This window comes from Ammospiza nelsoni, chromosome 30 (genome assembly GCF_027579445.1).
Source record: "Ammospiza nelsoni isolate bAmmNel1 chromosome 30, bAmmNel1.pri, whole genome shotgun sequence".
NCBI lineage: Eukaryota > Metazoa > Chordata > Aves > Passeriformes > Passerellidae > Ammospiza > Ammospiza nelsoni.
This window is the reverse complement of record NC_080662.1, coordinates 952,501-966,923: the sequence shown is the minus strand read 5'-3', so window position 1 is coordinate 966,923 and position 14,423 is coordinate 952,501. Positions and strand designations below refer to the sequence as shown.

At 60.0% G+C, this 14,423-nt stretch overlaps 1 protein-coding gene across 1 annotated transcript in view; it reads right to left on the bottom strand.

Annotated features, from left to right (window-relative positions):
• Positions 1–1,213: 1,213 nt before the first annotated feature.
• TET3 (tet methylcytosine dioxygenase 3) overlaps positions 1,214–14,423 on the bottom strand; it is a 21,515-nt gene continuing 8,305 nt past the window's right edge. Inside the window, 9 exon segments of the mRNA XM_059490667.1 lie at positions 1,214–5,972; positions 6,293–6,629; positions 6,955–7,092; positions 7,186–7,275; positions 7,594–7,744; positions 8,199–8,407; positions 8,892–8,985; positions 9,219–9,309; positions 11,155–13,408. Of these exon segments, the coding sequence (XP_059346650.1) occupies positions 4,237–5,972; positions 6,293–6,629; positions 6,955–7,092; positions 7,186–7,275; positions 7,594–7,744; positions 8,199–8,407; positions 8,892–8,985; positions 9,219–9,309; positions 11,155–13,408 (5,100 nt within the window). The 3' untranslated portion in view covers positions 1,214–4,236.

Below are 14,423 nucleotides of genomic sequence, written 5' to 3'. Positions count from 1 at the left end.
ACACCACAGCTGAGCACCACGTCCATGGTGCATGGCTGAGCACCATGCCCGAGCACCATGCCCATGCACCATGTCCGAGAACCATGTCCGAGCACTGTGGTCAAGCACCGTGTCCACACACCACATCCATGCACCATGTCCGAGCACTGGGGTCAAGCACCATGTCCACACACGATGTCCGAGCACCACAGCAGAGCACCGTGCCCAAGCACCATGTCCATGCACCAAGTCCAAGCACCAAACACAACACCATGTCCGCACACCACATCCAAGCACCATGTCCATGATGCGTGTCCGAGCACCACGTCCAAGCACCGTGGTCAAGCACCATGTCCATCATGAGTGGCCAAGCACTGGGACCAAGCACCATGTCCAAGCACCACGTCTGAGCACCACGTCCATCATGTGTGGCCAAGCACGGGGACCAAGCACAGTGTCCAAGCACCACGTCCATCATGTGTGGCCAAGCACGGGGACCAAGCACCATGTCCAAGCACCACACCCGAGCACCGCACTGAGCACCATGTCCGAGCACCATGTCCACAGGGAGCGGCCGAGCACTGTTCCTGAGCACCACATCCATGACCACGCTATGTCCATGACCTGTGGCCAAGCACCATGACCGAGCACCACGTCCATGACCACGCTATGTCCATGACCTGTGGCCGAGCATTGAGCCTGAGCACCGAGTCTGAGCACCACGTCCGAGCACTTATGGCCACATGCCATGTCCGAACAGCCTGTCCAAGCGCTGTGGCCAAGCACCGTGACCACAAACCTGGCCGAACACTACAGCTAAGCACCATGACCAAACACCTGGCTGAGCACCCTCTCCAAGCATGATGACCACACACCTGGCTGAGCACCCTGTCCAAGCACCATGACCACATACCTGTCCAGGCACTATGGCCAAGCACCATGACCACATGCCTGACTGAGCACCCTGTCTGAGCACCATGACCACACACCTGGCCAAGCACCATGACCACACATGTGTCCAAGCCCCGTGGACCCCTGGCCGAGCCCTGCACCTGGACATCACCTCCAGCACCTCATCCTGGGACCCGCAGGGAACGGCTCCACCACGACCCCGGCCGGCAGCACGCCTCGGACACGGCGCCTCTTTCAGTTTGCATAAACCCAACCGGCTCCTGGCACGCCTCGAGCTGTCGCTCCGGAAAGGTAAACTTCCTTCTCAACGACATTGCTTAAATTTTGTATTTTTTTTTTTTTTTTTTTTTTTTTTTTATCTTGGTTCCTTAATTTGATATATACATTAGTAGCACCTCAGCGAGATGGAATCAGGCAGAAGCGTGATACAGTTTGTTAAAACACCATAGCACCGTTTGTATTACAAGATTTCATTTAATAAAAATATGCCTTATAGAGCCCACAAAGCGTACTCCAGTATTAAAAGGAAAAATCAGCAATTGAGGCACCTCAGGGATTCTGGTTTCCTTCTCCTTCCCGTGCCTCATCCCGAGAGCATCGAGATGGAGGGGGACCCAAACTGCATCCCTCGTTTCCTGCCCGAGGCGAAGCACCGCGGCCAGAAAAACCAAAGCGGGACGGAGGAGCCGGTCGGGGCTCCCCACGCCGAGCCCTCCCTGGGGTTTCCACCACAGCTGTTGTTCTAGCACCATTGTGGCCACGACCTGCTGCAAAACCAGGTCCCCACATCCCACTCGTTAAAAACATCCCTCCCCCCCGAGCTCCGCGACCCCCGCGGCCTCGGCACGGGCGGGACGAGCGCGGCCGCCGGGATGGGTAAAGGGAAAAAAGATTTTGCTTGGAAACAGCCTCTCAGCAGCAAGGGGTAAAGAGCTGTGCATAGATTTCGAGTTTGTGTAGAAGTCTGAAGCGTGTGAATTCGTAATGACTGAGAGTTGAGGTAGGTTAGACAAAGTTTATGTAGTGTAAAAACGTTGAGACTGCAGCAGTTCTCGCTCCCCGACCCGCGGCGCCGGCAGCTGCCCGCTCGCCCGGGCTGAACCGGACCGACCCCTCCCTGCACCGAAAAACCTCTGAGGAAGCAGGACTTAGACAGGTTACACGGACCATCGCCTTCTCCCAGCGCTCCTTCCCCTCCAAGGCACCCCCGTCACGCCAGCCAGAGACCCCGGGCGACAACAGCGCGGCCGGCACCCGAACCCGGCCCCGCATCGTCCCCGCTCCGCGCCCCGAAGCACGGCCACGCGGCGGATCCCCAGCGTCCCTAAAATCTGACTCTTACAATCCTGATATGCTATTGGGTATTTCTAAGAAAAGCGGGAATAGCTCGTTGAGTTTCCTTGTCAAATATACGCGACTTTACAGGTTACGGTTAAAAACTAACAGAAAACAAAAAAAAAAACAAAAAAAAAATCATTAATGATGAAGGACGGACAAAGCATGTTAAATATTCTGCCAGTATTTACAGTTCTCCCACGATAATCTTGTTTAAAACATACTGCTTCAAGTTGGGGGGAAGTGGGGGGAGAGGGAAGAGGGGAGTTGTTTGCTTTTTTAAGTTTCGCTTTCATTCTTTTTTTTTCTTTTTTTTTTTAAATCTAGGTGAAAGTGCTTTTAAAAAAATTTCTTTCCCTATTTACAGGTTTAAAATCAGACCACGTCAATGTTCAGGCTGTTTTACCGAGATCCTGCTGATCCGTGCCCGTGCGCGAGGTTGGGGGGGAAGGAGGGTGACGGTAAACACGAGGTGATCCCACACGGCGACGGCGTCGGCGCTGCCTCGCTGGCTCTCCAAAAGGCACCTCAAAGTGCAAAAGCAACGACCCCGCCCAGGGACGCCGGCCCCCGGCTCCGGCCGCGCCGCGGGGCAGCTCGGCCGCACTCCGTCCGTCCTGGCGCCGGGCGGGAAGTCTCGACTGAGAGTGTTCCAAAAGCACCACGCGGTTGTCGTCGTTGCTGGGTTATTGGTTGGGTTGGGGTTTTTGTTTTGTTTTTTGTTTGTTTGCTTTTTAAGGGAAGAACGGTGATCCGTAGGAAGGAGGGATGGCACCCGGGGAGAGAAAAGAGCACCGAGCCCCGGCGGCGCTGGCCGCGGCTCGCCGGCACCGGCGGGGAAGGCAGACCCGGCGGGGTTTTGGCCAGCCAAGTCTTGGGATTCGCTCTTCCCAGAGCCGATTGCACGGAGAGAAAGTCCCCCGGAGACGGAAAGCACCAGACTTTAGCAACAGTGATGTACAGAGAGCAACACTCGCTATTCACAGTTTGGGGTTGGTTTGTGTTTTTTTTCCTGTTTTTTGTAAATTTTTTTTTTCTTTTTTTTCTTCTGTTTTTGTCCCGTCGGCTCCTATGGAGACGCCGCCGCTGCCGCTCGCCCCGGAGGCCGTGGGCAAAGGAGCCCCAAGTCCGAGCCCGAGCTCAGCCCCCCAGCAGTGGCGCTCCCCAGCCCGGACGTGTCCTGAGGTCTCCGGCGCCAGGAGCGACGCCGGCTTTGCTCCGCGGCGGCAGAGCCGATCCCGCTGGAGGTGAGGAGCCGGGCGGAGACATGCCGTCCCGGGACGGCCTGCTCGCTCGCGGGCTCCCGTTGCTGTGAGAAAGGTCTCCTCGAGCTGCAAAACTGGTATTTTTAGGTCCTTGGAATAAAAATAATTAGATGTTCAGCGTGACCCGCTGACGGTAAAGCACGCGGTCCCACCAGCCCTCACGCGGAGGAGATGGAGGGAGTCACCTCTTGCCTTTGAGCTGGTTTGGTGTTCAGGTTGGTTTGGATTCATGATTAGGGTGGTTTTTCAATGTTGGCTTCTCTTTCGAAGATCGGCTTCGTCGTTGTCATTGGAGTAAAAAATAAAATAAAATCAAATCCAACAGGCCATTTTAAGTAGAATTAAAAACCTCTCCTTGCGCAAGGTCGCTAGGAAATTCATCCGAGGCTAGATTAAAAAACATGGAGATATAAATATGAGATTACTTAAAATCATCAAACAGCATCGTTCCTCTCGGGTTTTTTAACCAAGTTTTGCTTGCTTTGCCAACTCCTCGCCAGGCGCAGCTCTCCGACGGCGTGAGCCCGCGCCGGCTCCGCTGCTCCCGAGCGCGCGCGTTGGGTTCGTTTCCTATGGGTTGGATTTTTTTTTTTATTTTTATGGTTGCTGTGTTTCGCTTCGGTTTCGTCTATTTACTTTCGTTTTCTTCTCCCCCACGCCCGAGGAGAAAGCACCACGAAGCAACGCCGGGCTGCGGCGCTGCCGAGGGTTGAGGTAAGATGGGGCCATGGCGGTCGCCTCGCTCTCAGATCCAGCGGCTGTAGGGGCCCGTCACCTTGGTGTAGGCGTAGGAGGACACAGTGATGGCGGAGTTGGTGGGGATGGCCACCGCCTGCCGCGTGGGCACCGAGTCCCTCCTCTCCTTGCTGGGCGCCTCGGTCGCCAACGCGCCACCCCACTTGCGCTTCTTGGCAAAGGCTTTGGCGTCCGGCGGCAGCCCCAGACGCGCCGCCTCCTCCTGCCGGGCCCGAGCCCGCTCCGCCAGCTGCTTCACCTTGGCCTCCCATAGCGCCAGGCCGTGGTTGGGCTGGTTCAAGTTCTTGTGTTGGTAGAAGACGAGGGAGATGCGGGTGGGGTGGCAGCGGTTGGGTTTCTTCAGCGGGGTGGTGGCGTGGAGCTCGCGGCGGGCGCACTCGATGAGGATGGAGCCGTGGGCGGGCGCCACGGCCACGCCGCCGATGTTCTCGTCCAGGAAGTTGTGCTCGCTGTCCGACCACTCCTCTTCCTCTTCCTCCTCTTCTTCCTCCTCCTCTTCCTCTTCCTCCTTCACCGCCTTCTCCGGCAGATCCTCCTCCAGGCCAAAGGGGTCCCACGTCTTCTCCTGGCGGGGCCCTGCCACCCCCTTCTCACCCACCGCTGCCTCCCACGGCTTCTCCGCCAGCCCCGGGCTGGGCGCCGGCGTCCTCCGCTCCTCCACCTTCACGGAGCCCCACGGCTCCTCGGGGAAGCTGGGGAGCCCTGGCAGAGCCGAGTTGAACCCCAGTGACCCCAGCAGGCCCGGGCTGCCCGTGCCTGCCAGCGCCGTCTCCCCCAGCTTGCAGGGGCTCCACGGTTTCGGCAGCAAGCCCGAGCCGTGCGCCGCCGCCGCCGGCTCTCCCGCCAGGACGTTGGACCATTGCTTCTCTGGCGGTGGCAGGCGCGCGGCGGCATCGAAGGCGCTCAGCTTCTCCCGCCCGCCCGAGCCCGGTGCCAGCGCGCTCCACGAGCCCTCGGCCGTGCTAGTCCTCTCGGGGGACGCCGTGCCCCGCGGTGCCTTGAAGGGGCTCCAGCGCTGCTCCGGCGCCGTGCCGTGCGCGGGGACGGCCGGCAGCGTTAAAGCAGCGCCGGGCACGGCTGCAGGGCTGGGAAGGGGCTCGATGGCAGGCGGGGGATCCGGAGGCTCCTGCTTGATGGGCCGGCTGCTGAAACAGTTCTGTGCAAACGCCGGTGCCTCCTCCGAGCCCGAGCTAGTCCTGTGCGCCCCGGCCGCTGCCGCCGCCGCTTTCTGCTGGCTGGCGTAGCGGTTGGCTCGCTCGTAGGTGCGCTGGTGATGGTTTTTGCCCCGCACACCGTGCGGGATGGGCTCGGGGAAATTGCTGTTCCCGTAGGTGTGGTTGAGGTTCTCCTGCAGCGCCGAGACATCGGGCTTCTTCTCGTAGCCGTTGCTGACCCAGCTGCTCCCGCTCCTCTCGGGTGCCCCATAATTGAGAAACTGCGAGGGGAACACGTGGTTGCTGGAAAAGCCGTAATACCCGAAGGAGGGAAGCGCGAACTTGGAGTGAAACCCGTTCACGGAAGGCAGATTGGGCTGTGCATAGTAGGAATGGTAAGAGTAAACACTGTTCATGCTGTACGGGTCGGAGGGCCGGCAGCTGCCCAGCACCGAGTAGCTCTCCACCACGGCGTTGCCGTTGTACTTGAAGGCGTTGTAATGGCTCTGGGGTTCCACCTTGATGGAAGGTTTCAGCGGCTGCGGGGGTATCCCGCCTTTCAACGCCATACCTGTGGGACAGCACACACAGCCCCCGTGACCCGCCGGCCGAAGGAGCCACCGGAGGGGAGCCAGGACCCCAAAATGGTCGGCCAGACTCAGAAATCCCACGGTGATGGGTGTGCCAGCTAACTGCAGAGGTTGGCATCACCTGCCATCACCTGGCGTACCAACATCAATTAGCACCTTCACGAAAACCCAGGTGGCACAGAGGTGCCATCCAGCAACACAACACAGCAACCCAAAAAAAAAGTCCCCAACCCCATCCCCATCCCCTCACGCGCTTTCCGGGTGGCTCGGGGTGGCAGGACCTCACCTCTGCCCCCGTTACCTGCATTTGGCTGGAGCGTGGGGAGCTCGAGTGCTTCCTGCTTGATCTTCTCTGGCGTCATCAGCTTCTCCTTCTGCAGCTTCTTCCTCTCGGCAGCAGCTCTCCTGGCTTCCAGCTGCCGCTGCCGGCAGGACTTGGCGGGCTCGGGCAGCTTGCGGACCTCGCGGGGGAAGGACGTGAGCACCTGGATGGCCCCGCTGCCCACCTTGGCATTTTGATTCTCCTCGCTGCCAAACTCATCCGTGCTGGACATCTTGTAGAGGGGGAGGACGTGCAGCTGCTCATCTTCGGGAATTTTCCCCACCACACGATTGTCTTCCTTCGTCAGCGTGCAGACCTGGCCAGAGCAGGTGCTGTCAGTGGGACGCTGATGGATGTGGCCTGTGCTGGATGAGCCAAACCTCCCATTTCTTCCCCACACTGACATGAAGCCACACCAGCCTGGCATCCCCCCAGCCTGATATTTGGAAATCTCCCATGGGATTTGTGTTGGACAAAAGTAGATGCTGGTCCCTGTTAGACCTGAGCACCTCATGTGAGCTGTGCCCACACCAAACACCTGGAGTCACGAGGGTGGAACAACTGGGGATGGGCGCCCTCAAAAAGGAGCATCCCAAATTAGGGGAGAGCACCTCAAAAAGCCCTGCCAGGCGCCTGCTTACCACAGTGCAGCCGTTGTAGAGGTTGTGCTGGTCCTTGTGAGCGTGAGCACAGAAGTCCATGCACGCCGTCACCCCCGAGAACGGCCTCCCCTCCTTCAAGCCCAGCCGGCAGTCGATGGCTACATCCTCGTTGGTGACCTGTGGAAGGAGGAGCTGGTTACCCAAAAATCCCCAACAGCAGCACCCCACAGCCAATCCAGCTGTGTGTGCCAAGGGTGGGATGAGCAGGACCTGGTTTTGGTAGGCTTGCGGCGCCAGCCTCTTGTAAAGCGGAGCAACCTCGGTGGCCAAGTCCTGAAAGCTTCTCCGGAGCAGCTCTTCCTGTGGTAGGGAAAGGAGGAGGATGTCACCCAGGGGTTTTGGCAGCAGGGATGGCACTGGGGACAGAGCCCACAGACACCACACGGCAGCCAACCCTTCCCACGATATCCACCACACCACAAAGCACACGGCTTAAATTCCTCATGAGGATTTGGCCACTCAAGCTCCAGCCTCACTGTCCTCTAGAGGCCCCATTCCTGTCACCTTTCCTTTCCTCATCTCTAGCCCATAAAAAACCCCTCAAAGAATCCAATTTTCAGAGTCCTGACAGGAAAGAAGCCCCAAACCACCGCCCCCTGCTCCACCTCCATCACCCACCTCTTTGGGGTTGTCTCCCACCAGCCTGAACTTGCGGGGAGTTTTGCTGCGGGCGTATTTGCAGCCGTTGAAGTACATGCTCCAGGAGCAGCCGAAGGAGAAGGAAGCACCGCAGGTGTTGGGGTCCTTGCCCTGGCACGCGCAGGTCCGGCTGGGGGGGGACACGGGGCGGGAGTGTCAGCTGCCGGTGCCGCGCGGTGATGGCAGCTCTGGGAACGGGAGGGAGCCCCCAGCCCATTCCCTGCATCCGATTCTCATATCCCATTCCTGCAACCAATTCCTGCACCCCATTCCTGCATCCTGTTCCTGCATCCAGATCCTGCATCCCGTACCTACACCTCATATCCCATACCCCATTCTCCTACCCCATTCTCCTACCCCATATCCTGTACCCCATTCCCACACCCCATATCCTGTACCCCATTCTCGTACCCCATATCCTGTACCCCATATCCTGTACCCCATTCCCATATTCTATACTCTGTACCCGATATCCCATACCCCATACCCCATTCCTGTACCCCATATACCATACCCCATATCCCGTACCCCGTATCCCATTCCCACCCCATCTCCCCCCAGGGCGCGCTGCCGGTGGCACTCACTCGTCGTTGAGGCCGCAGCGGCGGCTGGTGGGGTTGCCGTACTTGGTGAGGGTGTCGGTGAGCTCCTGGTAGAGCGTGTCCCCCAGCGTGCGGGGGATGCCCTCCCAGGCCAGGATGAGGATGATGATGACGGCGTTCTGGCAGTGGTGGCCGGCGCGGTGCCGCACCAGGCACAGCAGCTTCTCCTCCTGGTTATGTCTGCGGATCACCTGGAACCAGAGGGGCTTGGGTCAGACCTCCTGGGATGGGGAATCCCACAAGCCCTGGGGTGCCCTGAGCTGGCTGAGCCCGTGCCAGGAAGGAGCTGCTGCTGCAGGGGGGAGAGGCAGGAGGATAAGGGGGCGACAGGAGAAGGGTTTGGGCTACAGGAGGATTTGGGGTACAGGAGAAGGATTTGGGCTGCAGGAGAAGAATTTGGGGTACGGGAGAAAGATTTGGGGTATGGGAGAAGGGTTTGGGCTACAGGAGGAGGATTTGTAATACGGGAGAAGAATCTGGGCTATGGCAGAAGGATGTGGGCTATGCCCTGCATGCCTTCCCCAGTGCCCTGTGGGGTGTGGAGGGCAGAGCTGTGCATGTTCCCATGGATTTTGGCAGTCTGGGGGAGCTGCTGGTTCACCCTATCCCCAGTGCCAAAAGTGGGGAGCCCCGAGGGGCACAAAGGGGACGAGCCTGGGGACGAGAGGCACTCACCCACTTGGCGATGGGGCAGCCCCGGGAGCTCTTGCCCTCCTTGCCCGTGTAGATGACCTTCTCGATGCGGATGGCCTTGCCCTTCTCACCATACCTGCCAGGGCACGGCCACACACAGTCCCACCAGCCTTCATGGGCCCCTGAGGAGCCCCCAGGCACCCCCAGGAGCCTCCAGGCACCCCCACAAATCCCCACTCCCCTGACAGGACCCTGCTCACTCTCACAAGTCCCCAGTCATTCTCTCAAGTCCCCACTCCCCTGACAGGACCCCATTCACTCTCCCCACTGCCCTGACAGGACCCCAGCCCCACAGTGAGGGGCTCTTACCTCTCCTCCATGAGCTCCCTGATGGAGGCCACGGTGGGCCCCGAGCCCAGGTGGGTGTAATAGGGCCCCTCATCCTTCTCCACGATTTGTTCTGCAGAGACAGGAAAGGGACAGAGATTTTTGGGGTTTTCACCTTTGCTGGCTGCCCTGAAAAATTCCAAACACTCAAATCCCCTCAACCCGAGCTCTTCTGCACCAAAAATCAAGGCTTTGTTAACAGCAACTCATTCCCTGCTCTGGAAGATTCTGCCAGCACTGAAAGGCTGCTGGAGAACCCTCACCCATCAACACCCACCCCTTTTTGGGACCCAAAAACCTTCTGAGGAGCCACAGCCCTTGGAAGCACCCTGGCAGGGACCACAGCTCCATGCAGGGAATCTGCTCTGACCACTGCAGCTCTGCTGGGTGGGAGATGGAGACCCCAAACCCCCTCCTCACCCTGCTCCCACCCAGGGCTCCTGTCCAGAACCTCTCACGGGCACTGGCCCAGCTGGATGCTGCCATCATGGGATGATTTTGGGGACAGGAAGATTTTCCTGCCAGCTTCAAGGGTTTGGGCTGTGGGAGAAGGATCTGGTCTACAGGAGGATCTGGGGACTGCAAGAAGAGGATCCTGGAGCTGCAGAAGGACATTGGGACACAGCCCTGCACACAGCAAACCCCTTTCAAGGAGCTGGGGTGGAAAGTGATGGATGCCCCAAGCAGCCCCAGCACACGGGGGTGCTCCAAAACCACCAGCTGGGATGTGCCCTGCGCCACGGCCAGGGCTGCTCTGTGTTTGCATCCCTCTGCTCTCTCACCAGCCTGATTCTCATTCCCATCATGTCCAGCTGGCCGGGAGCCAGGCTGAGGAGAAAGCCGGGCTCAGCTGGGCTGCAGCTGTCCAGACAGGGATCAATATGGGAGGCTTGGAAAAAGCTCATTTTATTCCAGCCTCCAACAGCTCCCGCGCCCAATAAAGCACCGAGCCCTCTCCTGCTGCATTTCTTTCTCCCTGAGAAAACAGAGAAGGGGAAGGGGGGGAATCCCCCCTCTCCCAGCCCCTAAACTAATCTTCTCCTGGCAAACTCCGAGGCTGGGTTTGAGTGGCTTCAGTAAAGCTTTCCCTCCTCTCCATGGAGTCTGGGCTCATTCCTGCTGCCATTCACAAGCAAATAAATAAATAATCATAAGCTCCACTAATAAACTGCAGTCTGTGCTTAGCTCAGGGCATTCTCTGGGTGGATGCCCCCCAAAATCGTCACCTTGCTGCTCCCAGGGGAGCACACAGGTCCAGGCTAAATACTGGGGAGGGAATATCCAGCTCCCCACGCTTGGATGGAGGTGGACTGGAAGGACTGGGTAGGAATTCTCCAGCACTTGCTGCAAAGTCTAACAAAGCCAATGCACACCAAAAATAACCACAAAAAAAACCTCACAAGTCCAAGAGTTTGGTGATTTTTCAATGCATCCTGGTAGAATTGGCCAGTGAACAAGGCAGCATCCCAGCAGCAAGTGATAAGCACAAGCATCAAACCAAAGTTACTCAAAGCAACCTGAAACAGCCAATTTGGCTGAAAACACCAGGAATAACCAGGCGAGAGAGAGTTTAGGTGGGTTTGGGCACTGGGACCACCATGAATTCAGGGGATTCAGCTGGTTAAGGTTAAATAGAAGGAAAACCCAACAGCCCTTTGGTTTTGCTGCTCATCCAACCCCTCCACCCCCACACAGCCAGTGACACCAGTGCCACCCCCAGGGTGACACAGCCATTTCCATCCAACTGTAAAAACAAGAGAGGAGGAGAGAAACCAAAAGGGAGCTCCACAGCACTGGGGTGTCACCACGCGAGGGCCTTACCTCCCCAGAAACCAGAGCTTTGCTGATGCCACGGCTTCTGTCACCTTCCCACCCTGCAAAGCCACCTCTGCCACCCTCCCCGCCACCCCCGGCTCACCAACGCAGTCACAGGTGGGGAATTCAGCCTGTGCCCTCTTGGCAGGGGTGTCCAGGAGGCTTTTGGTCGGCGTGTCCAGGTATTTCAGCGGAGACTCCAAGAAGCCGCTCAGGGTGGGCGTCAGCGGCACCTCGTCCTTGGTGGGCGTTCTGTCGACGTCGTCCACGTCTGGGTTTTGGCTTTCCTCAGAGTAAAAACACGTGGTGGACACCACGGTGATAGCACCAGAAGACTCGATTTTGATCTGTTTGGGGGAGCGGGCAGTGAAGGGTGGCTCTGACAGTAGCCCCTTCCCTGGAGAGACGCTTTTGGGTCCGGCTTGGGGAGCGCTGCAGGGAGCCAGGGCGGTGGCCATGGTGGTGGCCGTGGTGGTGGCCGTGGTAGTGGTGGCCACGGTGGGGGACCCTTGTGGAGCTGGTGCTGTCCCCCCTGGCAGCTCGGCAGCCCTGGGGCCGAGCGGGGCAGGTGTCTCGGGGGGCGGCAGGTTGAAATTCTCCCCAAATTCAGCTTCAAATTGTCGGATGAGCTCTTCCAACTTGTCATCCACCATGATGGGAGCCGAGCCGGCCGGCGGCGGGGCAGCCGGCGCTTCCTCCGAGCCAGTCGAGCCCGCCGGCGCCGAGTGAATTTGGGGGCCCCCCTCGGGGGCACCCCTTTCCTGAGAGTCGGGAGCCGGGGGGGCGCCGTCCAGGGGGTTTGGTGGCGGGGGGCATGCGGAGGGCAGGGGTAGTGCAAGAGGCTGGTGCGGGAAGGCCGGCGGCGGTGGCGGCGGCTCCGTTTGCATCTCTTCGGCGGGGGGTTCGGCGGGGGCTTCGGCGGGCGCCCGAAACCCCTCCAGGCTGATCTGCCAGAGGGGAGGGAAGAGCGGCTGTGAGTCTTTTTGCTTCGCCTTCTTGATCTGCACTTGCTTGCGGAGAGGTTTGGCCGGCGGGGGCTTTTCGGGCGGCGTTTTCTTCTTCTTCTCTTTGGGCTGCTTCTCAAAGGGCTTGGGGGGCGCGGCGGGGGCGCCGGGAGCCCACCAGCCGCTCGGCCGGTCCGGGGCTGCCGCCGCTGCTGCTGCCAGGCTTTGCTCGAGGAAGAGGCTGCGCTTGTGGTGGAGATGCTGCTGCAGGACCAGCTGCGTCTTCTTGTGCAGGTCGGGCTCTGGAGGTGCCGGCGGCAAGCGGGGCCCGCCCGGTGCTTCTTTGCTGGCTGCTCGCTCGGGGGGTTCTGTTTTGGGGGCTGTCACTTTGCCGGCCGCCGCTTCGGGTCTCTTGAAAGCCGCCTTGATGTAGTCGTCAGCGTTACCCAGCAGCTGCTCCAGCTCTGCCATGGGGTCTCCAGCCCCCGCTGCCCCCTCGGCCTCCAGCCCCCATGTGGAAGTGAAGTTTCCCCGCGGAGGCGCCGCACCGAAAAATGGCTCAGGTGCCGCTCCGGGCTCCGGCGGGTAGCGGGGCTCGTCCCCTCCCTGCCACGCGGCCCCCGGCGGGCCGAGGGGGCCGGGGCCGAAGGGGACGGCGGGGGGCGGCGGGGGCTGCCCATCGCCCGCGGGCTGGGGCAGGGCGGCCGAGAGCTGCGTCAGGGCTTCGATGGCTATGGCGGTCTGCAGGCTGATGTTCTTCTCCTTGGCGATGGTCAGCGCGCTCTGGGAAAAGGGGAGGCCGTCGGGCGGGCACGGCTCGGCAGCCTCAGGCACCGGCTGGGGGTCGATAGCACCTTCTGGGGGAGGAGGCGGGGGGACGGCGGCGGCGCGGGGCCGCGGTGACGCCAGCTCTTCTCCGAGAGCCGTCTTGATCTTCTGCTCCAGCCATTCCAGGTAGTCGGGGCACTCGGGGCCGTCGCAGTTGCAGTTGGGGGGCTTCACACCGTGCTTGGCCAAAGCCAGGGCGGCCTTGAGGGCGTGCAGGTCCTCTCCTCGTGGCACCCCGTCCGCCGTGCCCAGCCCGCCCCGGCTCATCTCCGAGTCGAACTTCTCGTAGAGCAGCGACGGCGACGCCGGCGGCGGGAGCCGGTAGGAGGAAACGGCCTCGGCCACCGCTGAGAAGGCCACCAGGTTCCGGACGTCTTCCAAGTGGGCTTTGCCAGTGGCGGGCGGCTGGCCCGGCGACCACCCGCTGGGCTCCATCAGCACGGGACCCCCCGCCTCCGGCCGGCCCCCATTCGCCAGGCTGAGCCCGCTGCCCTCCTTCAGCCGCCTTTCTTCCACATAATTAATTGGCCCTTCTTCCATTTGGCTTCTGCTGGGTCCATCAACCGCGTCGCCCGCCGAACCTGTCTGTGAGGAGGGACAGAGAACAGACATGAGCATCTTCATATGCCCAAACCCTAAGTTTTCTCCTCTGTTTCCTTTAGTTCTCCTTTCCCCATCTCATTTTCTGACCGGGAGGATGAAGACGCAGACGAGCCACGCGTGTTCTGCCTGCCCGGCTGAGTGAGGAGCAGCTCGGCTCAGCTCAGAGGGCGGCCACTTTCCGCCGTGCCACCCACGTCCCCACCCCGCCACTCGCTTTCGAAATCACTCACGGCACCGCTCGGGAGGCGCCCCGCACGCTGTGGGACAGGCAGGGTGTCTCTGGCTGCGGTGGCACGGTTTGCCCGCGCTGAAGGCAGCACGAGGAGGAGAGGGGGGTTCTGGAGCCGTGCCAGGAGCGAACATCCCGGCCGGAGCAGCCGTCCTTCGCCGGGGGCCGCGGCACGGCAGGAAGCCGCCGAGTTGGCTACGCCGGTGCCAGGGGCTGTTTCACCTCAAATAACCCCGTGTCTGCATCAACACAGCCGGCCAGGGCTCCCGGGGCCGTGCCAGGCACACACCGAACCCACCTGGTGCCACCCAGGGACCCCAACACCCTGGTTAAGATCCCCCCAGGCTTCTGCCAGGGATGGAGGGATTGTTCTGCTCTCCGTGGTGCTGTCCCACCTCGGCACCGGGGATTTCGGTGCCGTTTGCTGATAAGCAAGGGGAGCTTCCGGCAAGCTAAAAATACAGCAGAGTTCGCTGGAAAAACCATGCCAAAGCAAGCAGAGGCTGTGGGCAGAGCTTCCTGCCTCGGGATGGGGCCGCCAGCGGCCCGTGGGAAGGATCCCCAGCCCAGATTCCAGCCGAAATACAAAGTTAAATACAAAGTTAAATACAAAGTTAAATACAAAGTTAAATACAAAGTTAAATGCAAGGTTAAATACAAAGTTACGGCTCCGAGTGTTCAAAGTGTGGCTGCTTTAACCCTTCAGGCACCACGGCTTCTGCACAGAGTCCTTCACCTTTCGCTGTGAGAGCGTGAGTACAGCCACGC